At 54.7% G+C, this 23,239-nt stretch overlaps 1 protein-coding gene across 2 annotated transcripts in view; it reads right to left on the reverse strand.

Moving 5' to 3' along the window:
- The window catches only part of MAN1C1 (mannosidase alpha class 1C member 1), a 152,559-nt gene that overhangs the window by 18,108 nt on the left and 111,212 nt on the right, over positions 1-23,239 (reverse strand). For both annotated transcript variants that reach the window (XM_002685706.6, XM_059879658.1), the window contains 5 exons: positions 15,874-15,989; positions 13,459-13,539; positions 9,061-9,155; positions 3,373-3,499; positions 120-213 (listed from right to left, as the gene is read on the reverse strand). In XM_002685706.6, coding sequence (XP_002685752.1) covers positions 120-213; positions 3,373-3,499; positions 9,061-9,155; positions 13,459-13,539; positions 15,874-15,989 — 513 coding nt within the window. The remainder of the gene's footprint in view (positions 1-119; positions 214-3,372; positions 3,500-9,060; positions 9,156-13,458; positions 13,540-15,873; positions 15,990-23,239) is intronic.

Below are 23,239 nucleotides of genomic sequence, written 5' to 3' on the forward strand. Positions count from 1 at the left end.
GTGGTACCCAGGAGCCCTGTACAAATGCATCACCCCTCACTGGGCCCAGGTGCCTCACACAGCCTGGCGGGCGGGGAAGCCGGGCAGAAATCCAGTGGACCAGGGGCACCTATACTCACGTTGCATCCAATTCCCGCTCACCGGGCTGAGGAAGTTGGGGTAGAGGCCGAAGGGCTTGTCAATTTCCCGAAGGACCTTTCGGATGTTCCTGACCTGCCAAGAGATGGACACCACGCACATTTTTACTTTCTCCAAGGAGCCAGCTAATTCCCAGCCCACTGAGGACCAGGGTGGCTGATTCCAGTCCAGAGAGGAAAACATTCCAACAAGGAAAGGAGAGCTGGGTAACCAGCAGTTGGCTCCAATCTGGAGGTCAAGAGAGGGGCCCTTATGCTCAAGAGTGGGGTGCAGCAGGATGTGGCCACAGTGGGGCCTGACCTCCCACCTCTGACTGATCTGCCAGGGACCCTGCCAGTCTCCCCTTCCCCACCTTACCCCTTCCTCACTGTGTGTGGATTGTGGGGACGAGTCTTTTTACTAGGGGCTTCGTATAAGTGATAGTCGCTCATTTGTAAGTGCTAGACAAAACTGTCTTTTTAACAGTCAGAAATGGTTAAATACTGGCAATTTCACATCGCTCAGCCTGGTAATATGTTGTTTTATCTGACACAGTAGGAACCATTCCAGAAGGGAGGATCCTTAGCATTCTTGTGCCCTAATAGGCATCTCGGGGTTTTAATAACAACTGCAACAGCCGTTAATGTTTCTCAGTTGCTCTGAGACAGACCCAGCAGATACACGATCGCCAACCCTCCTAACAATCCATACGGGATTATCATCTCAGGAACCAGGATATCGGAGAGGTGCAGTCACTTGCCCATGGTCATGGGGCTTGTAGTGGCAGAAACCAGGGCGTGAGTCTGGTCTGTCCGCCCACACAGAGTGGCCCTGGGTCCAACAGGGATCAGGGCAGGGACCGTGCAACAGAGGCTGCCCCCGCTGGAGCAGGAGGCCAGGTCTGCAACCTTTGGGGCTGCGAAGGGCATGACATGGGATTCAGCAAGGCTTTATCCATCAGGGGCTGCTGTCTGGCAGAACATGAAATCTTATGGTGCAGACTCCGCAGGACAGAAAGGCCCTTGGGGACCGAGCTGTAGCATGCTCACAGATTTATCTACAAGCCGAGGAGCAGTGTTTTAGCTGTCAGACCTTTCTTTCCGGGCACAGAAGCTCGCTCGCACTTGGCTCTGCCACATCAGATCTCATATCCATTTATACTAATAGTCCATTATGGGGGACAGGACTGTGCTTGCACCTGAGTTAGTCTTGATTGTCCTGGTGGTGAGCAGTGAAGCGAGCTAAATAAGCTCCCCTGGAGGGTGTGGGTGCTTCCAGAATCGGGGCCAATTTGTTGACTGCCAATAATCGCCTGTGTGAGAGGTATGACTGCGGGAATCAAAGGAGCTAGAGAATGTAAATGTAGTGACAGAGAGGTGGAGGGACTCTTGTGAAAAAGCTGGAAGCCTGCTGTAGTGATCTGGTCTTGAAAGAGCATGGGTTTCAGGGCCAGAAAGTCCCTGAGTTTGAGTCTTAGCTTAATCACTTACCAGATGGATGACTCAGGACAGGTGATTGAACCTCTCCGAGTATCAGTTTCCTCCTCTGTCAAATGGGGATAAAAGAAGACACACCTCACAGGCTTGGTGGGAAAATCAGAGCCACTACACAGGGCCCAGCACATCCTAGGTGCTCAGGCAGCGGCAGCTCCAGCCTAGCAGAACTAGAGCAACTCCTTGCCTCACTCCTCTCTGAGCCAGCCGTGGTATTCCTAGAGGGGTCTGGCTCAAGAGCAGTGGAGAAGGGAGGCTGGGGGCAAAGTCAGCCTGGAGTCGGGCAAAAGGACCAGAGACCAGAATATAAGATTCATCAGAAGTGGGATTGACTTTACTCCATGAGCTCTGGAGGTGGGGTGTCCTGGGGAGGCAGAGTCCTCTCAATATAAGGAGGGGCTTCTGAAGGGAGATCTGACAACATGAGGAGCTGTTTAAGGGTGATGGTGAGCCCCAGTGCTGAGGAAGTGATCAAGGGGTTGAAAAACCCTTCTTGAGATTCTTGAGAAAGCTTGGGTGGATTCCCACATTATGTAAGCGGTGGTCCTCAACCTGACATCAAAAAACACATGGGTGTCTTTTTTTTAAAGACTTTTTTTTTTTTTGATGTGGACCATTTAAAAAATCTTTATTGAATTTGCTACAATATTGCTTTTATGTTTTGGTTTTTTGGGCATGTGGAATCTTAGGTCCCCGACCAGGGATCAAACCCACACCCCGCCACCCTGCACCAGAAGACAAAACCTCAGCCACTGGGCCTCCAGGGAGTCCTGTACGGGCCTTGTTTAAAATGCACATTCCTGGGCTTGAGATGGCTTCTTTACCAGCCAGCGTGCTAGGTGATGGTTTGAGGCTGGCTGGCTGACGTAAGCCTGGGAGCCACTGTAGTGGTGTGACCCTGTGACCCCCGGGCTCCCTTGGCATTCTAAGAGACTAACCCAGGACCAGGGAAGAGAAGACCTTGGCGGCAGGGGGGTGGTGGGGGTGGGGGGCGGTGGTCTCCTGCTTCCTGGAGGGCAGGGCTTTATCTCCCTGCAGGGCCAGGACTTGGGAAGGCTCAAGCACCATCAGCGGGTGGTGTGTGTCCACTTTCCTTCTTTGGGTTTAGAGTTGGATCTACGGGGACCCTTCCAGATGGGACTGCCCCGGGCTGTGACCCTGAGAAACCGCTCTTTCTGGAGGGCTTCACAGGGCAGGGGCGGCTGTCAGGAGGGACAAAGGCCTGGACACTAGCTCTCTGCACCCCTGCAGTCCTAGCCAGCCGGGTAACTGAGAAGGAACAGACGTGAGCCTCTGCCACGGAGGGAAATCACTTTGCCAGCCTGCTGACAGCGTGAGCTAGATGGGCGTCTGGAAGCGCTAAGGCGGGCAGATCTCACCCGAAGAAGTTAAATGTCTCTGGAAAGGGGACTTCAGTGCCGGGTGGCCAGTTCCTGCCAATGCAAGCTGGTGCCTAGATTTCCCTGGTTGCACTTACTCCGGATTTCACACGTGTGTGGTTGCCACCAAGCTCACACGTATACCAGGGAAAACCTTCTCGCTGGCAGCCATGTCTCTTCCCTGCTTACTCCTTGTCCTCACCTTCCCTGCCGCCTGCCATCAGGTACAATTAGGCAACTATTTGCTACACTGGCCCTGGCTGTGGGCTTTCAGCTCCCCCGCCCCCCACTCTCAGCTGGCCCGTGCTCCATCTCCCCGTCACAAGCTGAGTGCTCACCCTCTGCTCTCCACAAGGGAAAGAGGGAGCAGAGAGAAGACTTGCCTTTTCTGCGAAGACCTGGTTGCCAGAGAGCTGGGTGAGGTGTAAGAACTCCAAGTGCAGGGATCCAAACTCTGCCAGGATGCTGCTGCTCCCTGCCATGGCCCAGCCCCAGCTCCTGTTGGAGCCGCTGAAAAGACAGAAGCAGTCGGGTCACCCCCTGCCGGCGGGGCTGGCTTCTCTGCTTCATGGGGGAGCACCTACTGTGTGCTGGGCACTGGACTAGGAGCTTCACCATACAATCGCAGTGAATCCTCCCTGGGGGTTGATACTCTTCGTACCCCCTGTTTATCTGATGAGGATGTTCAGGTTGGTGAGAAACTCGCCTACAGGTCATTTAAACCCAGGGCTGTCTGACAGGCAGTAGTCTTCGTTTCTATGGTCAAGCAGCTCCTGTAAGATGTGTGGGCTCTCGAAGGATGTGGGCAGAGCTGCCTTGGTGGCCAAGACCTGGCACAGACATGATGCTAAATTTACAGGCGATAGGGATAATGCAGTCAGGGACCACAAAGACCCCCTAGAACATTCTATCTCCATCCACTTGTTCAAGGGCAACTGATTGCTCACAATCATTGCTGCTGTGTGTGGAGAGTGCATGGCCGGGGTCCAAAGTGGGGGACGACGAGAGGGACCCCGCTTGGCCCTTTCCTTCCCTCCGCAGTCACTGCTGCCCATGGACTCACACAGCCCCCACCTGGAACTCCATGGAACCCACACCTGAAGGGTGGCTGGCTCTTCTAAGACCACCCACCAGGGACCACCCAGATCCTGGGAAGTCCGAGGTTAGGGATGAAAGCAGCCGGGGCTCTCTGAGCAAAGGTCTCCTCGCCGCAGAGATGCAGGCGTCTCCTGAACACCTTAGATGGGTCACCAGCATGACTCGGCGGCCCTGCCGGAGAAGGCTGTCAGCTAACTGCCTCCTCCCTTTCCTGGAAAGTACTGGGTGCTTTCAAGGAGGAAGAGAGCAGAGGCAGGGCCTCAGGTAAGCCTCCCATCTGCCCCTTTCACAGATGGGGAAAACAAGGCACAGAATGGTGATGTCACCGCCCGAGATCGCACAGTTAAGTGGAGCAGCTGGGACCCTGGCTCCCCGGCGGCTGGCCTCTGTCCGCCCTCTGTCTCCCAAGGACAGGACCTAGGAGGGCAAGTGTGGGCCCACAGTTTGCCAGCTGAGGGGCCCTGCTTTATCCGGGTGGGCTGGGGCTCCCCCGAGGTTGCCTTTCTCCTCTCTGATGTGGTTTCAAGAAACTCTTGTAGAAACAGATGGAATCGAGTTCAAGGATATTTGGAGCAATGACCTCAATAAACACACCCGTTTCCTTGGTATTACTCTGACTCCGGGCAGGTGGGGAGGGAGGGGTTGCACAGAGGGGAAATTTGAGTTTTAGGTAGTAAATAAAACAGCTTCCAGATGCAGGCACTGGGGTGGGCCGTCCACATCATGACTGCATTTAAAGCCCACAAAGTTAAGCACCGTTAATCCCTGAGGAAAATAGAGAGGGAAGTGAGCTGTCTTTAGAAGCTCAGAACCAGTAGGTGGTGGAGGCAGGATTTGAAGTGAGATCTGTTGGCCTCGGCCTCAGAGAGTACGACCCTCAGGGGTCCCCCAGATGGCCCCATATCCACCCTGAGAGAAGGGGAAGCTGATCCCTCTGTGTCCCTCTTCCCTCCAGGCCAGGAGACCTCTCTCTCCAGCCTGTGACCTCAGTGGGAGCCTCAGGCACCCAGAGAGGTCTTCCTGAATAATTGATGCTTCCTGCCCTGGCAGAGAAATTCAAAGTAAACAAACAAAAAAAAGCCCCAGCCATGATCAGCAGTCTTTTGTTCTCCTTTTCCTTACAGGAGCCTCTCCTTCCTTCCCCTCCCTCCCAGTGCTCACCCTCCCAAGTGGACCTTCAGTGGTGGAGTCGCCCCGGGCAGGGGCAGGCGGTGGGCCGGGCACTTTCCCCTCTCCGACTTGGCCTCACAAACTGGCTCCCCCAGTTCTCAGCTAGGGGACCTCAGGCGGGTCAGGGAATTCCTGCAGACCCCGGTCTCCTCATCTCCACACCTCATAGAGTCATTGTAAGTTATAAATTACGCATGCGATGACTGTCATTGTAACCATTATGTAATAATGCACATTAGATTATGTTGTCTGTTAGAGTTAAGTTCTTGACATGTGCCAGGCAGCAGCGGTATCTTATTCTACCTTCACATCCAACTGCAGGGGTAGACAGCAAGATTCTTATTTCACAGGTTAGGGCAGTCCGACTCAGAGAGGGTAAGACACTTCTGCAAGGTCACACAGTAACCTGACAGTGTTAGCTGAGCTGCAACCAAACCCACACCCTCGGTCCTCTGTGCCCCGAATGCATCCGTTCTGGGCAGCGTCCATTCGGAGACCAGGAGGGCTTCTGATCAGCCTTGTGACTGCTGGGCTGACAGAAGCGGGTTTGCTCCCCTCCCTGCCTTTTCAGCCGCAAGTGGGCCTGCAGCCTGCGTTCTCTCCCCTCGTGTGAGAGAACCATAATCCCCCTCCCCAGCCTGGCAGAAGCTTCTGTGTGTGTACACACGTGTATGGTATCAACACAATCGTTAATTCTGGAACCAGGCAGAGACTGGATTCTAATTTCTAACTTTGCTGCTGTGTGACCTTGGGTAAGTTACCTCATCTCTCTGAGTCTGTTTCTTCCCTTTAAAGTGGGGTCCATGTGGTTGCTGTGTGATGAAGAGAGAGAATCCATAACGTCGTGCCTGGGACACGGTGACCATTCGACAAACCTGCATAATTATTACCACCTGGATGCATGTGTGTGGCAGAAGGGTGCACTTGTAAACATGTATTTGGGTGTGAATCTGTGCACACAGGGATGGGACAGTGTGTGTGGCAAAGGTGAGGTTGGATGTCTGAGCCTTCATGATTAGGGTGAGTGGCAGTGGGGTGCATGCGTGTGTGTGGCCTGAGTGTGTGAAAGCTACCTGGAGAGGCTGATTCACCTGCAGAGGCCCTGTGACTGGACACCTCCCCTCTCCCAGAGTCCAGTGGTCCTGCAGGTCACAGGTCATGGCTGCCCCCTGCCTCTGCCTCCCAGGCCTGCCGCCAGGGAGGAGGAATGGTCACGATCACTCAGGGACCACCACTCCTCAGGGTCCTCCTCCTAGTTACTGCCCCTCCTCCTGGGGCCCCGAGCTGGGCAGGGGCAGCAGCGTGGACCCCACTCCACCAGCAGGCCCTCTCCAAAGGCAACACTCAGCACCACGCCCCCAGGGCTGTATACATCCCTGATGCTTTCCCTGGTGGAACCAGGAGGCATTTTTAGCAACAGACTCTCTTACCCAGAAAATGAGAGGGAGGTGTTGCCAGGAAATATGCATTTACATACATATGTATACAGCACTGGCAGCATGCAAACAGCCTAGAAATAAATGCGCTTTCTTAAACAGAAATGTCAGGATCTGTGTGAGATCAGGTCTGGTCTCTGAGGGACCCAGGAAAGGCAGGCGGCCAGGGCTGCAGCATGTGGGGCTTGCTGGGGGTCAGGGGAGGGGGATGCCATGTAGGGAGGAGGGAGGGGTGCCTGAGCTAAGGTCTTATTCTGACCCGGGGCAGGGAGGCCCGAGAAGCTAGACCTAGGACACAGAGTCAGAATCACAGGGTGCTTATGTCTTGGCTCCGAGACATCTGGCCAAGTTTCTCCAGGATCAGTGTTTGTGGGAAAGGAGCCTGAAAAGAGATCCAACTGTCCAACTCTGAGGAGTCAAGCCTGGCACTAAGATGGTGTTTCAGTGGGTCCCTAGGGTTCCTCGCTGGTCTGTTACAGAGACTGAAGTGACATCACTCCCCAGGAATCCTTTCAGACCAGAGATGGTAAGTCAAGATACCGAGCAGGCCGAGTCCCCTCTTCTTTGCAAGGCCCTAGAGGGTGGGAACTCCTCCGGATGGACAGGGGCAGTGGGAACTCTACCTGAGCCCAGAGACTCTGCCTACCCTCCCCTGTGGGGCTGAGATTCCTGAGATAAGAAACTGCTTCAGGTGATGGGACAAGAAGTTCAGTGTGATGGAAATATTGCAGCTCTTTCCCCAGGGTCAGGCTGTAGCAGGGCCTAAAGCACAGCCCCAGAGTGCTCCCTGGGTGCTGGGGAACGGCTCGTGCCTTCTACTAAGACTCTTGGATCTGTTCCACGCAGTGATGGGCTGCAGGGTTCCTGCCTGAGGGAGGGCCAGGTGGGCATCAGGAGCACAGCTGTTGATCCATAACAAAATGATTTAATAGTTGGCCCCCTTACCTGTGAGCAAGAAGACCTTGGGCAGCAGCCATAACATAAATACTGACCCTAAAGGACTTCTGTGTGGAGTGTGATAGGTGAGGTGATGAGCGAAACCCTCGGCATGATGCCAGGCACAGAGTGACCACTCAATAAACGTAGGAATCAGCAATCATCAGAGTTGGCCTCCCGTCCCATACACGGCGCCTTGAGTGAACACGTGTGGAAGGAGAGAAAAAAGAAGGGGACGTGTGTCCTGCCCTCGAGAAGCTCCAGGGCTGGTGGGGGAACGTGGGGAACGAGGGCCAAACAAAGCAGAGAGAGTGCCTGGTGGCCGGCGAGGCGAGGATGCTTTTGGCTTCTGGAGAAGGTGGCATCTGAGCTGGGCTCTAATGGCCAGAGAAGCGGCGAGAAGCCCAGGGGACAAAAAGATGGAGAGCAGGCAAAGCAGTGGGGTGCACAGGGGTCCCCAGGAGCAAGCTGCATGGTCCTCAGTGGATCTTAAGGCCTGCTGGCTGCTGTCCCCTTGACTTTCACCCTGCCCTTCCCCTCTGGGAAGCAGCAGGACGCAGGTAAGTCCCCGAAGGCTTTGGAGCGGGCTGGAGCTGCAGCCTGGCTCCACCTGCTCCAGCCACGTCCCCCAAGGTCCCATCCACTCTGGCTCTGGGACTTGGTGAACGTCCAGGAAGACGCTAGCTCCCATGCTGAATTATGCAACCCATCGGGAGGGAAAATGATGGAAGCAGCCAGTGAAAATCAATGGCCAGTAAAGAAGCATACCAGTGGTTTCGTGCTTAGTGGAGTCACGTGTGATATTTTGGGTCTTATCCAACACTTCCGGTATAATCCACATTTTTTTTTGCGAGAAGAATTTGTTTTATAGGGGGGACTCACAATAAATATTATTGAAAATTGAGTTGGAAGTCCTGGGCTCATATCCTAGGTGGCCTTTTACTGGCTTATGTGACCTCAGCCAAGGTCTTTCCTCCTTGGAGTCTGAGCCTCCATGGGGTCGATGTTTCAAGAAGCCCCTCAGGGCTCCTGAGACTTAACTCTGAAAGGGGTTGAGGGTGAGGGTCAGCAAACCAAGGTCCCTCTGTCCATGGTCCTGACTCCCCAGCGGCTGCGGGTTCCTGCCTGTGGTGGGAGGTGTGATGACCCTCCTGGCCAGGCATCTCAGCTGAGGAGGCGGGTGGTTGGGGCACAGCTGTGGGGCTGTGAGTCATGGCAGCATTACAGGAGGGTCCCAGAGGCTCGGCGACCCTGCTCTCCACACCACGAAGATCAGGTGAGTCCTTGGCTAAGGCTGGCTTTCACTATGCCACCCACTCCCTGATTCCCGCACCAGAATCACCCCACCCCGCCCCCCACCTGCCACCCTGTGCCTCAGTTTCCATGCAGATGCAGCCAAAGCCACAAAGGGGAAACGAGAAGGCATCCTACCTTTTGAAGTTCACCACGCCTTTTGGGATTCCTGTGGGGGTGTCGAAGGCTGGCAGGAGTTTCTCTCCCAACTTGATGGCCTTTATCCGGAACACCTGTAAACACCCAGAGTGGGAAGTTTATGAGGCTCTGGGGTCAGACAGGCCCGGACGTGAACCTGACTCCATGACTTCTGGCTCAATTCCCCTCCTCGTTTATAAATTAAGGACCCTACTACCTTCCTCAGAGGGTTGCTGGAGCAGGAAAATCAGATAACGTTTGTAAAGTACCTACTGTGGTGTCAGGACCAGGAGGAAGGCTCAGTGACTATGCTGTGATTAGGGTGACTGTCGGGAAGACGGAGCGATCAGGGCAGCGGGTCACCAATGTCAGCGCTGCCCAGGCTGGGCACACGGGAAGCACCTTCAGACAGAACGTAAGGAGCACTGGACTGGGGGCTCCAGGCCTTGCTCCCCAACTTGGCTTCCGGGCGCTTCTCAGCAAACCTCTGCCTTCGCCCACGCCATAAACCCAGCGGAAGGGCCTTTCCCCCTGACATTCTGAGCACCCTTTCTGTTTTGCAGCAGCAAAGGTGAGTGGCTAACCCAGGGATATGATGGCTAGGGAGCCCAGGTGTCAGGGGCCCTGCCCAAGGCTCTGGGCTGCTCAAACTGTTCTGATTAATTCAAAATCACCTGTGACCCTCTGAGGAAATAAATCATCAAGGAATTTCCAACAACTTAACTTTATGGCTACTTATTCCAGTGTTGTTTACAATAGTAGAAAAAGGGCAAATACACTAAATATCACGTAACAGGGAAATGGTGAAATTATGGCTTTTAAGTGCAACCACTGAAGTGATGTTGCAGATGGTTATTTTATAGTAAAAAAAAGGGTGGGTTATGATCTATTAAGAGACAATATTTCACAATGGTGTATTCAGCTTTCGCATGAGGAGAGGTTGGGAAAACACTGACATATTAACAGTGGTCTTCCCAAAGGACTAGGCTCATGGAGGATTTTTATTTTCTTCTTTTGGTTTATCTCTATTTTCTGTGCTATTTACAATAAAAGCAAACCCACAAAAAGGTTATTTATTTTTTAAAAAGATGAGATGCAAGTCCCCAGGCAACCACTCCTGGTGAGACAACAAGCATCTCCTTTCCCTTCGGGGCTCCAAGGGGGTCTCAGTGCGCTGGAGCCCACTGTGTGTTGCTGCAAGACGAAGCGTTCCTGAGGCCTCTCCGTCTAACAGATGCAATTTATAGCCTCTCAGACAGCCGTCTGGGGACCACAGTGGAGAAGGAGTTTGTGAACACCACCTGGGATTGGATTAGAGGGCTCTGTGGAGCAGGTGTGGTTCTTGTTTAGGAAGGAGGGTGGGAGGGAGGGAGGGAGACGGACGAATTGCACCTGGGGACTGGCTGTGATGGGTGCGAGATGATAATGTCCAGTGCCAGACGGTGGGTCCTAGAAGTGCGGACAGGGGCAGCACAGCAGAATCCCAAGGGAGTTTGCCTAGACACCAGATTCCAAAGCCTCGAGTCATCCCGGAAGCCACCGGTTCAGTAACAAGGGGCTCTTGTTTGAAGGTCCTGATATCTTCATTTGACCCCCAGGGGGGCTGAGCACAGAGGCACAAAGGAACCCATGGGGACCTCACACAAGGCTGGGGCCCCAGGCTGCCCTCTGCTCAAGGACTCCAAGCTAACTGCTCTGAAATGCTCCTCTCTCCCAGCAAACCACATCTCCTCCTTTGGAAGGCCCTCCTGCCGACTGGTTCAGCAGGGTCTCAACCATCCCAGGCAGGATGCTGGGGGACTGTGTAGATAGGAGTAGTACCATGGGGAATAGAAAGCCCATCCTCCTTATTGTTTGGAAATGATGCGTCTTATCTACGTGAACTTCAATCCTTGCAACAGCCTTGGGGAAGACAAAACTGAGTCTCAGAGAAGCAATTTGCCCAAGGTTGTGGAGCTATGTTATGTGGCTCTTTTCCAGGCCACACGCTGACCAACACAGAAAGAGTCGGCCTCAGACAGTCACGGTAAACAACGGGCAGTGGCCTCCTAGTTCCAGAACAGGGGTGAGAGAGACCGGCAGAAATTACGTGCCGCAGAGCGGAAAGGGCTCTGGACTGGGAGTCAGAGCCCAGGTTCAGATCTCCCGTCTGGGCAGCTGCGTGACCTTGGGTGAGCCATGTGCTGTCTCTGAGCCTCCTCTGCACAAAGCAACAGTGATGCGTGCCCTGGCTGCTTCAGAGAGAGTCCTTTGGAAATCAGATGAGAGGATGTACGTAAGTGAATGTGCTATACAAGCTGTAAAGTGAGCTCCGCATGTCACTCGGTGCGGCTGTGGCTGTACTTGTCTTTCTCCTGGGAGCGGAGTCTCAGGGGCTCCACCTCCTGCAGGTTCCCTCTGTGGCAAGAAAGACCTCAGCACCGGAAGGGATGTGGGGGCTCCTTCACCGTCCATTCCACAAACACTCATAGGAACAGCCCACCCCATGGATACCCACTGTGGGCAAGACGGAGGAGGAGAGAGGAGGGCGTCCTCACCCTCGTGTGGCCAAGTCCCGGTTGGTTACAAGCAGTGATCCCGGGCCAGGCTGAGCAAGAGCTAGGACCCAGGCCGCGGGAGGAAGGCCACAGGAGCCTGTGTGACCTGCACCAGATGGCTCTCTAGCTCTTGGTCTGCATACCTGCTAGGGCAGCCTGGTCTCTGCCACGTGGAGGGAGGGGTCAGTGAGGCGTGTCTGGGGGGACGGGGCAGTGCTGACCACCCGGGAGCCTGCCTGCTCAGGGGCTCTGCGCTGATCAGACTCTCCTGGGGCCTCCTGGACCACGGCGCTCACACCACACCCCACTGCCTGCTCAGCCCCCCAGAAATCATTGGTCCTACACCCACGGTGGGCCCTGAGCTGTATTGCTCCTCCCCAATCCTGGACAGGAGGCTGGGGAGTGCCTGGGCAGAGCCTGGTGCCTTCTTCGACTCCATGTCATTTTCCTGTCTTGGGGTTTTTCAAATGACATTCAGGCCTCAGGTGGCTCGCAGGGTTCCCATGGGCCATCGGTTCAGTTCAGTTCAGTTGCTCAGTCATGTCCGACTCTTGGCGACCCCATGGACTGCAGCACGCCAGGCCTCCCTGTCCATCACCAACTCCCGGAGTTTACTCAAACTCAAGTCCATTGAATCGGTGATGCCATCCAACCATCTCATTCTCTGTCGTCCCCTTCTCCTCCTGCCTTCAATCTTTCCCAGCATCAGGGTCTTTTCCAATGAGTCAGTTCTTTGCATCAGGTGGCCAAAGTATTGGAGTTTCAGCTTCTGCATCAGTCCTTCCAGTGGATATTCAGGACTGATTTTCTTTAGGATGGATTGGTTGGATCTCCTTGCAGTCCAAGGGACTCTGAAGAGTCTTCTCCAACACCACAGTTCAGAAGCATCAGTTCTTTGGCACTCAGCTTTCTCTATAGTCCAACTCTCACATCCATCATTTGGGGACAAATTGGTACAAGCAGGAACCTCTGCTGAGGAGATCAGGCTTGAGGGAGAGGGGCCCTGAGCGACCAGAGATCGAGGGCTCACTGCTGCCTCCACACCCTTGGCATCCGGGGCAAGCCAGTGACTTCCTCTGACAGCGGCGGCAGAGGCTCCCCGCCGGCAGGGAGCAGGACCATTGTTTGTCTCTAAGTGGACACAGCAGTGATGTGCAGAGCAGTGCAGCCCTCTGGGTAATGGAGACATGACTGATGAGTGACCCATGTGCTGGAGACTCAGCCAGCTTGCCCCTCAATCCTCGGACACTCCCAAGGGATGAAGTCCCCGCTCTGTGATCTCAGGGTTCCTTACAGTGCGGAGAACATGGGCTCTGGATTCTTTCAGCCCTGGGTTTGAACCCTTTCCCTCTCGTCCCATTTCACAAGAGCTCTCTGACTCCATGGGCTTGGGATCACTCCACGGAGGGGAAGGCAGGAGGCCCAGGAGCAGGAGAAGGAACTTGCTCAAAGCCACAGGCAGGTGCCCCGTGCGGGTGACAGGCAGGTTTTTCTACTCCGTGCCCAGGGCTCCACCTTCTCGCCTCATTTCAAGGCTCTCCTTCTGGAAGCCAACGCAGCTGGCCTGGGCTGAGTGGCCAGCAGTGGCTGCCCACCTCCCTGGTCACACCCTTGAGACCTGGAGCTGGTGTCTGGCCCAGGAGCAGCTGCCCTTAAAGATTTACCACCACTTGGGAGCCACTTCTGAGCAGCAGAGTGGATGCGCCGGACAGAAGAGGAGGAAGAATCTGTAGGTGGCCCTATGGAGATGGGATGTGGATCCCCTGAAACCCGTTTTTTCATAAAATGAGGGGGTGGGGTTGGTGTTCTCCCAAGCCCTCTTCAGCCAGGATGACCCAGGGGCCTCAAGAGGCCAACTCACCTCGTCTCCCGTCAGGTAGAAGGCTGAGAGGAGTCCTCCGATGTACCGGATGTTCACTTCAAACAAGGATGCTTCTCCACTCTGTAGGGCAGCAAGATGGGGAGGGCAGAGGGGATATTCATGAGATCCCTGCAGGGTTCCCTGGGGCCTGCTGGGCCCTAGAGACAGGTCACACCTGCCACCCACTGCCTCTGCCCCACGGGCCTAGCCACACTTGGGCCAGGCTCCAAGCCCTTGCCCAGCGGGTCAGGCTCCCCACGGTGAGGGTTTTCAGAGCAAAAGGCGAGAGGGATCAGCACCTGCCCCGCGGCAGCTACCGCACATTTACAGAGTTCCAAATAAACACTGGGCTTGGCTTCCTTCCCTGGCCCTTGCCAGAGGCCATCGGAGCAAAGTTATGCCTGGCTGCTCTCCAAGGAGCTTGAGAACGCGCCGGGGGAGCTGCCGGCTGAAGCTTAGCCCGAGGACCGGCAAATCCTCTCCCAGTCTGGCCCCCTCCCCTCTCTGAGGGAGCCCCCTTGGCTTTGCAGGAGGCTGGTGTGGCCCTTCTTCGGGGTGACAGGGCAAGCAGAAGGTTCTCAGAGGAGGTTCTGGGGCAAAAGGAGGGCTGCCAGGCAGATCCTGACAGGCAATCAGCACTTTCTTAGCCTCCGCTCCGCAGCCCTCAGGGTACACCCACACTCGCCTTCAACATTGTCGTCTTCTTTCTGAAGCCTGGACAGCGAAGGACCAGATCTGGCTTAATATCCCACCTGAGCCACTCACTTGGCTTTGGGACTTTGGGCAAGATACTCAGCCTTTCCCGCTCCGAGTTTCCTCTTCCTGAGCGGGTGGACAGCAGATGCTGACTGGGGCAGGGGAGAGGCCTGCCTAGTGCCTGCCCAGGGCTGGGTGTGGCTCCAAAAAGGTACCTGTTATCATCCCCCCCTTGCTCCCGAGGGTTCCCTTTGCACGCTTCCCACACTGCAGTCTTTGGTTATTGATGACAATGACGGCCATCCTTTTATCTGGGAGAGCTTGTCCACTAACAGAGCACTTGCAAAGCTGGTCCTCTCTTTTGCCTTCCAGTCCTTGGTGAAGTCATCACACCTACCTTTCAGATGAGAAAGCCCAGACTCAGAGAGGTGAAGAGCCCCCACCTGGCTTTCTTCCAGGGACACTCCCTAACTGTCCCCGGGCTGCCTGAATGTCCCTAGGCTCCCCAGCCCTGCCACCACCCGGCCCCTTGGGCAGCTGCCTGAGGCCCACTCTCTTCCCACCATCTGCTAAGGGGCCAGATGGGCTATGGAGCCACTCCTGCCTTCTCCCGCCTCTGCTCCCATAGGAAATGGCAGGATTCTGCACGTCTTCACCTCATGCAGACTGGGCAGAAGTCACAACAAGATTCAAAATCACCACAGGGATGATGGCATCACTTTATCAGCAGTGGACTTTACAGTGTGTTATCAAATGCTTTTTACAACCCTCCATGGTCATCCATCCTTACGAGCCTGTGAATTAGGCACAAGCATCGCCCCGTCTTTCGGGTGGGAAACTCAGGTCCAGGAAGGTCGCATGACTTTTCCCAGCCTTTTGGCCGAGCCGTCCCCTGTAGCGTCGCTCTGCCAGACCTCTTCCACCCTGTCTCTCTGCCCTGCTCCGCGGTGACGTGGGCCCCTCTAAGAGCAGAGGGGTCCACTCTGCCAGGAGCTACAGGAGCTGTCTCGGTTCACAGCAGGACCTGTCACTCATGGAGCCCCGGCTGGAGCCTGACGGTGGGCTTTGACGTGACCCCACCATCTGTCTCCATGTCCTGCTCCCCAGACCACCTAAACGGCCTCTCCCTGAGGGGAGCTGAGACTGCCAGGATGGATCTGTCACTTTAGCCCAGGCTGGGAGATCACTGGGAGAGGCAGGCGTCTGGCACTTAAGGCTTCTGTACCATCCATACGCATGAGCGTTCCCTCCCCAAGGGTCTGGTCCTTGAGGTCCTGAGCAGGGTTGCCTGCAAAGGCTGGAGACCAAGAGGGCCCCAGACCTGATGGCCTCCGTGCCCCCTCACCTGTCTCAAGAGGGCAGCGTGCGGACACATAGATGGGCACTCCGGCTCAGGGCAGGTCCAAGCGGATGGCCACTTCTCCCTTCCTAGAGTCGCTTCCCCTGTTGCAGCTGTTCTGTCTGACAGACTTACTCCCAGAAGGAGCTTCCTGGGTGGGAGCAACGTGCCTGCAGTTCAGGCTGGTAGGTACTCATGGGCTGTGGGACATCCCCACCTTAAGGCTGGTCACAGGGGAGGGCACTTGGCACAGAGTGTTGGGAGCCCTGGCTCTGAGAATGCCCTGCTGGGCAGCCTGGGTCTCAGAGATGGGAGGCAAGCGGGTGGCTGACCTCTCAGGCCCCTTCCAGCCCTAGGAGCCCAGGAGGTCTCGGACTCACCACGTTCAGGTGGAAGCTCTCTTCGACCCAGGCCTTGGCCTCCTGGAACTCCTCCTTCAGCTCCATGAGGTAGAGGGTGTCGAGGGAGTCGATGACTGTGGCCCCGCTGAGGCCTCCTGCAGGCACAGAGGATGCGGGGCGTGAGCCAGGGTCGTTCTCATCCTTTCCACCCCAACCATAAGCCACCATTTGCCAGGCCTCCTCTAAATACCTGGGCAGGCTCCCAGGCACAACTCAGGGAGACTCCAGGGTCACCAGCCTTTAAAGGCACATCTGGGATCCAGAGTCCTCCCTTTGCTTCCTCCTCAGGGCAGCAAAGAGGGGGTGGTGGGTCAGGGAGACAAGTCCAAGGGCTGAGCCGCTTCCCAGACCTTGGTTCACTTTTATGTCCGCCAGCAAGCCAGCTATCAGCACCAGGCGGTACCTACCACTTTTCTGTGATGCTGGAGGGTGAGGGGAGGGGAGGGTGAACTGGCATTTGGTCGACAAAATCTTAAAAAATGTGCTAGTCTTCTGACTCAATTCCACTCTTTATTTTATGCTAAGAAAATAGATGTTCCTAAATATTTACCCAGGGAGGTATTTATTGCAGTAACATATAATGGGTGAAAAAGTGAAAGTGAAAGTGTTAGTTGCTCAATCGTGTCTGACTGTTTGTGACCCCGTTGTAGCCCACCAAGTTCCTGTCCGTGGAATTCTCCAGGCAGGAATACTGCAGTGGGTAGCCATTCCCTTCCCCAGTGGATCTTCCCAACCCGGGGATAGAACCCAGGCCTCGTAGGCAGACCTTGAAGGAAGATTCTTTACCATCTGAGCCACCAGGAAAGCCCCAAATATAATGGGTAAAAGTTGGGGAAAAAAAAGCTCCAACTCCAATAATAGGGGATCAGTTATACAAATTGTGGTTTATGTACAAACTAGGACATTATGCATACATTCACACAAGTGAGAAAGACTTAGTTGGGGAGATAGCCATAGGATCTGATAAGCTAAAAAAATTAAATTGCAAAAAAACCCCACAAAAAAGCAGAGTATAATTTCTTTACTGTTTGCCAGCATGGACAAGCTGGTACAGAATTAAGTCTGGCAGGAAGTGATTCAGTGGTTATCTCTGAGGGTGAAGATTACAGGTGCTTTTTGATTGCTTCTAGCTCATGGATTAGTTTTATAACCAGAAATTTATTTCTGCCTAAAAAAAAAAGGAAAGACAGTTTGGGCAAAGAAACCAAACACATACACAGACTAAAGAGTCCATGGCCACCCCTGGGCTTCAGACTCCTGTCTTGGGAGTAAAGGCAGAGAACACTGTACTGTTTCCCCCTCACAAGCCGGACAGAAAAGCAACGAGGAAGACCTCCCCATGTGGGACAACAGAGCATGGCTTGTAGAGGATGGTGAAGGAGGAAAGGAGGGAGAAAGAGATGTGCTTGGTGCCACCTGGAGGGCTTCCTGGAAGAGATGGCAGGCTCCCATCAACTCTGTACTACAGCCATCACAGGCAGCAGCAATTTCCTTCAGGGACTAGTGGGTAACTTAAGAGGAGTATTGTTCCTTCAGAGTACTCCTTCCCCCAGATGCTGCCAGAGCTGGCCAACGGGTGCGGAGCCCCACTTGAGTTTGAAGCACGGCTCTGCAGGCCCTCCTGCATTCAGAGCTAATGTCTGATCTCCTTAATTAGTGCTTCCCTGACTGCTCACTTGTGTTGACTTTGCAGAGTAATGCCTATGAAACTCAAACACTTAACCACCTCTCTAAGCTGGGCAAGGTCAGATAAAAGGCATGCCCTGGAAAAGGATGGGAGGTAGACCCAGGAGAAGTTGGCAGAAAGTTAAGTCTGGAGGTTTAAAGAGCCATTTCCAGGAGGAAGGGTTTTGCAAGGAAAAGTAGAGGGTGGGGAGGGCTGGCAGGGGGTGGGGGAAAACGACTCACTTCCCAGTCCAGAGACGTGTGTCCTGGGATGGCTTTGCTATTTGGGTTGAACTGAATTTCCAGAATATCAACCCCTCCCACACTTAAGCATTAATAGGAAAACACACTCGAAGCCAAACAAAGTTGATCTTTTCCTGGTTTATCCCGGCTGCTTCCAGGCAGGTGTCCAAGGCCGAACACAGTTCGCGGGAGCTCTGGACCCTCCTGAGGTGTTCAGGCCTTGGGACACAGATGGGCCACACACGGACGAGACATGCCCAGACCCAAGGGTGCTGGCCTGGCATCCACGCTCCGGGCTCTGATGCCTTCCCTTCACCACAGGGCCTCAAACCTGAGTTCTTAAGGGCCTGGAGGAATTTCTGAGATCCCCGCCTTGCCTCACCCCAGGATTTCATAGACGAGGACCCCAGAGAGATCCCCTTCAAGTTTAGGCCAAGGGAGGAGAGGAGCCCAAGGCTGGGCCACATGTAATGTGTTTTCTGTATGAGGGTGTCTTGATTCACTGGGAAACAATTTCAGATCTGCTAGCTGAGCCTTCTTCCTGGTGGGGCCAGGAAGCTGCTCTGATCAGTGAGGAGAAGAGAAGCCCAAGCTGCGTGTCCTTCAGGGCCAAGGGCGAGGCGGCCCAGAGTATCTGATTTCTGGATCCTGTCCCCCAGCTGCTGGGTGTTTTCACCCCGTGGGCCCTCCATCTCCTGGTCTGACCCTGAGCCCAGAGGCCTCGGGACCTCAGCTGGTCCGGGAGGGCAGCCAGGGAGCCTCGTGATCAGCTGTCCTCCCAAACACTCCCGAGGCCGCTCACTAAGAGATCTGTTGGCAGGGTTCTGCCCTGGCTCTCAGCTTCCTCTCACCCTGCCCCCAGCCACCACCCTGCTGGGCCGCAGGCCAGCAAGTCACTTATTGGAAAGCTTTTCGTTTCAGGCCAGAGGTTACCTGGTGGCCCGGTTGCCAGGCAGGAGAGAAGGCGTGATACCTTCTCTGTATCTGCACCTGTGGCCCATCTGGGGTAGCTCCCCCATGGAAAAAGAGTCTGTCTGTTCAGTCAACAGGCCCACAGACTGTCGGGAAAGAGCCAGAGGGGCGCAGAGAGTCAGGCAGCTGGCTCGGCAGCTTCCCTGGGCTGCAGCAGCCCACGCCCCCAGCTCTAGCTCTGAACTCTTGTTCACAAAGGACACCGCTGGCTCCTGTTTCTGCCGGGGCAGGAGGCAGTGGTGGTGGTGGTTCAGTCGCTAAGTGGTGTCTGACTCTTGTGACCCCATGGGCTGTAGCCTGCCAGGCTCGCCCTATCCTTGGGATTCTCCAGGCAAGAATACTGCAGTGGGTTGCCATTTCCTCCTCCAGGAATAGAGGCAGTGGGGTCTGTTAAAAAACAAAGAAACAAACCACAGCTCTGGGTTCAAATTCCAGGCTGGGGCAGCAACATATCCCCTCTAAGTGCCAAAGTTCTCATCTGTAAAATGAGGTAAAGGCCCCTGGGCCGGGGTACTGGGGAGCCACTGAAGGTTCCTGAGCTGGGACGAGGGTATCATATAATGCCCAGCCTAAATGCACGTGTACATGTCTGGCCTGGAGTAAGCGCTTAACAAATCAGTTTACTGCTCTTATTTCTGGGGTCCCTTAGCTCACCTTGAAATTCTGGCCTGGCCCAGGGAGGCATGGGTTCACATTCTGGCTCCATTAGGTACTAGCTGTGTGACAGGGCAAGTCACTGTACCTCGCTGAGCCTCATTTTTCTTATCTGCAAGATGAATACAGTAGGACCTACCTGATAAGGCTGCTGGGAGGGTTAAGTGGGGCGGTGGATGAAAAGGAGCTGGCACGATGATGGGTACACGTGAGCTTGCCCCTACAAGCAAAAATGTGACCCTCTCTGTCCCCAGCTGGCCCTGGGCAGCCCCTCCACCAAGTCTTCTAGGGTCACTGAGGCCTTGTGATACTCTTGCATTTACTGGTCTCTCACTACCCTGTGGGGCACTAGACACAGCTTGTAAAAGTCTTGACCTCAACTTAAAGGAAAAGCGTCACATGGGTCCCACCTGTGTCCGCTGCCTCCCACCCCTGACTTGGCTATGCTGCTGCTAAGTTGCTTCAGTTGTGTCCGACTCTGTTCGACCCCATAGATGGCAGCTCACCAGGTTCCCCCATCCCTGGGATTCTCCAGGCAAGAACACTGGAGTGGGTTGCCATTTCCTTCCCCGATGCGTGAAAGTAAAAAGTGAAAGTGAAGTCGCTCAGTCGTGTCCGACTCTTAGCGACCCCATGAACTGCAGCCTACCAGGCTCCTCCGTCCATGGGATTTTCCAGGCAAGAGTACTGGAGTGGGGTGCCACCGCCTTCTCCAATGCATGAAAGTGAAAGTGAAAGTGAAGTCACTCAGTCGTGTCCGACTCTTAGCGACCGCATGGACTGCAGCCTACCAGGCTCCTCCGTCCATGGGATTTTCCAGGCAAGAGTCCTGGCGTGGGGTGCCACTGCCTTCTCCGGACTTGGCTGCACACCTGCCTCCGAAAAGGTCTACCTGCCTCCCGGGCCTCTCTGATTCACCCTGTACATTGTCACCTTACCTGTCTTCCTAAAACCAGATCTACTGTGCCCCTCCCCAGCTCAGGAACCTGCAAAGGCTTTGCAGTACCCATGCAACAATCAGGGACAGGGGGTGAGGCCTTTTGGGTCTGAGTCCAGAGGATCTGGCTAATATCATCTCCCATCCAGCTCCGCTTCCTGGACACAGGCTGCGTGCTCTGCCCTCCCTACATCTGCATGTGTGGTCTCCTCTGACAAGAGAGCTTCTCTGTGCATCTGGGCATACGCAAAGCCTTCACCTTCTTCAAGGTCACCTCCCACTGGCAGCCTTCTTTGATTGCACCCAGCCAACCTCTTCCTGCCCAGAGAGCCTCCATAGAACTTTCCCAGACCTCCCATTCGGGTGACCTTCTGTGAGTTCCTTGAGGCCAAATGCTCCCAGGGCTTCTCTCACACCCCTTCCCTGCTACCCCAAAGGCCAGAGTCCCCAACCCCAATGCCACCCACCATTCCCTGCAGCCTCAGCACCTGCCCTGACTTCTGTGATACTTCTGCAAACTCTGCTAAGAATTGCCTTGCCCATCCCCCCTTCTCCTGCAGGATCTAGAGCCCACCCAGGGCCTCCTCGGCCAGGAAGCCACAGTGATCCTACCCCCCACAATCTGCATGAGGTCTCACCCTCCCTGAGACGTCCTCACCAGCCCCTCGGGGCCCACCCTCGAGGCTTGTGCACTCTCATCTCCACAAGTGCTCCACTCTCACCACCATAATGGAGCTGTCAATTTACTGCCCTGTCCTCTGTAACAGCAAGGGCTCAGCCTGCAGCAGGGTTGCCTCCAGGCTCAAGAGACAGCTGCCAGTGGAGTGGACAGACAGGAGGGAGGAGACCCGGCTGGCCCATCTCCTGCATGGACTCCCTGGCCTTGCTCTGGCTCTGGGCTGGGTCTTGGCCTTCAGGACGCTCCTCTTCCTCTTGCTTCTCCTTCTCACCCTGTGGTTGCTTCTTTCTAGCTTCTTTGCTGGTTCTTCCTCATCGCCAGGCCTTGAAAGCGTGGGGCTCTGTCCTTGGGCCTCTCGTCTGTTCTACTTCCTTTTCTTAGTGACTCAATCTGGCCTCACAGCTTAAATACCATCCACGTGGTGCTGATGACTCCCAGATTTAAATATCCACCCAGGACCTCAAGCTCCGGCCCAGACTCACTATTCAACAACGCCTTACTCACACTTCCACTTGGAGATCTAGAGACATCTCGCCTATAACTTATCTGAAGGCAAATCCTGCCCCTCCCTCCCAACCTGTCCCTCCCACAGTCTTCTCCCCTCGGTGAATGCCAACCCCCTCCTCCCAAGAGCTGTGGCCCCAAGCCCTTGACTCTTCATCTCTCACCCCTACATCTTGTCCCGCAGCAGATTTTGGTGGCTCTGTCTTCATAAGAGGTCCAGCCTCTACCCCCTCCTCACCTCCTCCGGCCTTCCACCTACAGAAATGCAAGTCGTGTCATGCCTTTCCTCTGCTCAAAACCCTCCCAGGGCTCCCCACCTGCCTGGAGGGCTGTGATCCTGCCCTGGCTTCCTCTCTCCGCTTGGCCTCCCTATCTTCATGCCAGCTGTTTGTTGCTCCTGGAGCCCTCCAAGCCCTAGAGCCTTGGCCTTGGCACTTGTGATAGCTCTTCCCTCTCTCTATCTTCAGCACCTTAATCCCTGGCAACATCACACACGGGTCTGCTTCCCTGTTTACCATCTTCCCCAACAGAGCGTAAACTGCTGGAGGGGAGGCTCTGTTTTGTGCACTGCAGTCCTCCACTGCCTAGAACAATTCCTGCCCATCACAGGTGCCTGATGAGTATTTAGGAATAATGGGGCCCCTTCCCGGGGCAGGGAAGGCTTCGAAGGGGCTGTGGCTCATTCATATCTTCCCATGTTCGGCTACAGTCTGGCACCCAGAGGCATTAAAGGTAAATGTGTGGGTTGAACAGACTGAACCTATCACGTGGGCATCTTCGGTGGCCACGTCCAGGGAAGCTTAACTCTGTGCTCTAGGTTCTGGTGCCAATCGACAGAGGAGACCCTCCCAGCAGGCTGTGGCCAGATTGGCCAGAATGGTTGAGCGGGTCACACCACTGCCCTGCACAGAGCTATCTATCTCACTCTATGTCAGGCTCTACAAGGGAAGGACCCTGGGACCCCACGGCCTCCTCCCCTGAGGGCTGCCTGGCCATGAACCACCCTGCCCTGCTGGACTGTGGTTTGTATCACTTCTCCAACTCTGCCATATTAATGATGATGAGGTTTTTATGTGACATTGTATTAGCAAAGAGAAATGGGTCAGGCTGGGCAACATAAGCTCCAGAAAGAACATTTAGATAGAAAAAAAAAATCACCCAAGGCGTAGCCTATTACCACAATATCCCCAGAGCCAAATACTAATGGTTGCATTTAATTTGATGATACAATCCAGAGACTTTTCTTAATCTGTAAAGCAACAACACAAATGTCTTTCTCAGCTTCCAAAGAAACCAACGTGGCTGTGGGGCAGGTTGAGTTCCCAAAGATGGATGCCATAGGACATCCTATCCCACAAGAGAACCTCTGCCCACAGCTCCTCTCCTTGAACCTGGCTGCAACTTTGTGACTACCTGGAATAACAGAACAAAGCAAAATGGATGATGTGCTAGTTTTCAGGGCCAGACTTTAAGGAACAGGCAGTTTCGACTTCCTGTCTCTTGGAATGCTGGCTCTTGGGACCAGCCACCATATTGTAAGGAAGCCCAAGAGAGCCCACAAGGAGAGAACATGTGGAGAAGCCATACATACGCTATCTGATGGACAGCCCATCTGAGCTTCCAGTCAACAGTCTGCATCCATTCCAGACATGGGAATGAAAAAGCTTCCAGAAGGTTCCAGCTATCAAGTT

The sequence above is a fragment of the Bos taurus genome, chromosome 2 (assembly GCF_002263795.3).
Source record: "Bos taurus isolate L1 Dominette 01449 registration number 42190680 breed Hereford chromosome 2, ARS-UCD2.0, whole genome shotgun sequence".
Lineage (NCBI taxonomy): Eukaryota > Metazoa > Chordata > Mammalia > Artiodactyla > Bovidae > Bos > Bos taurus.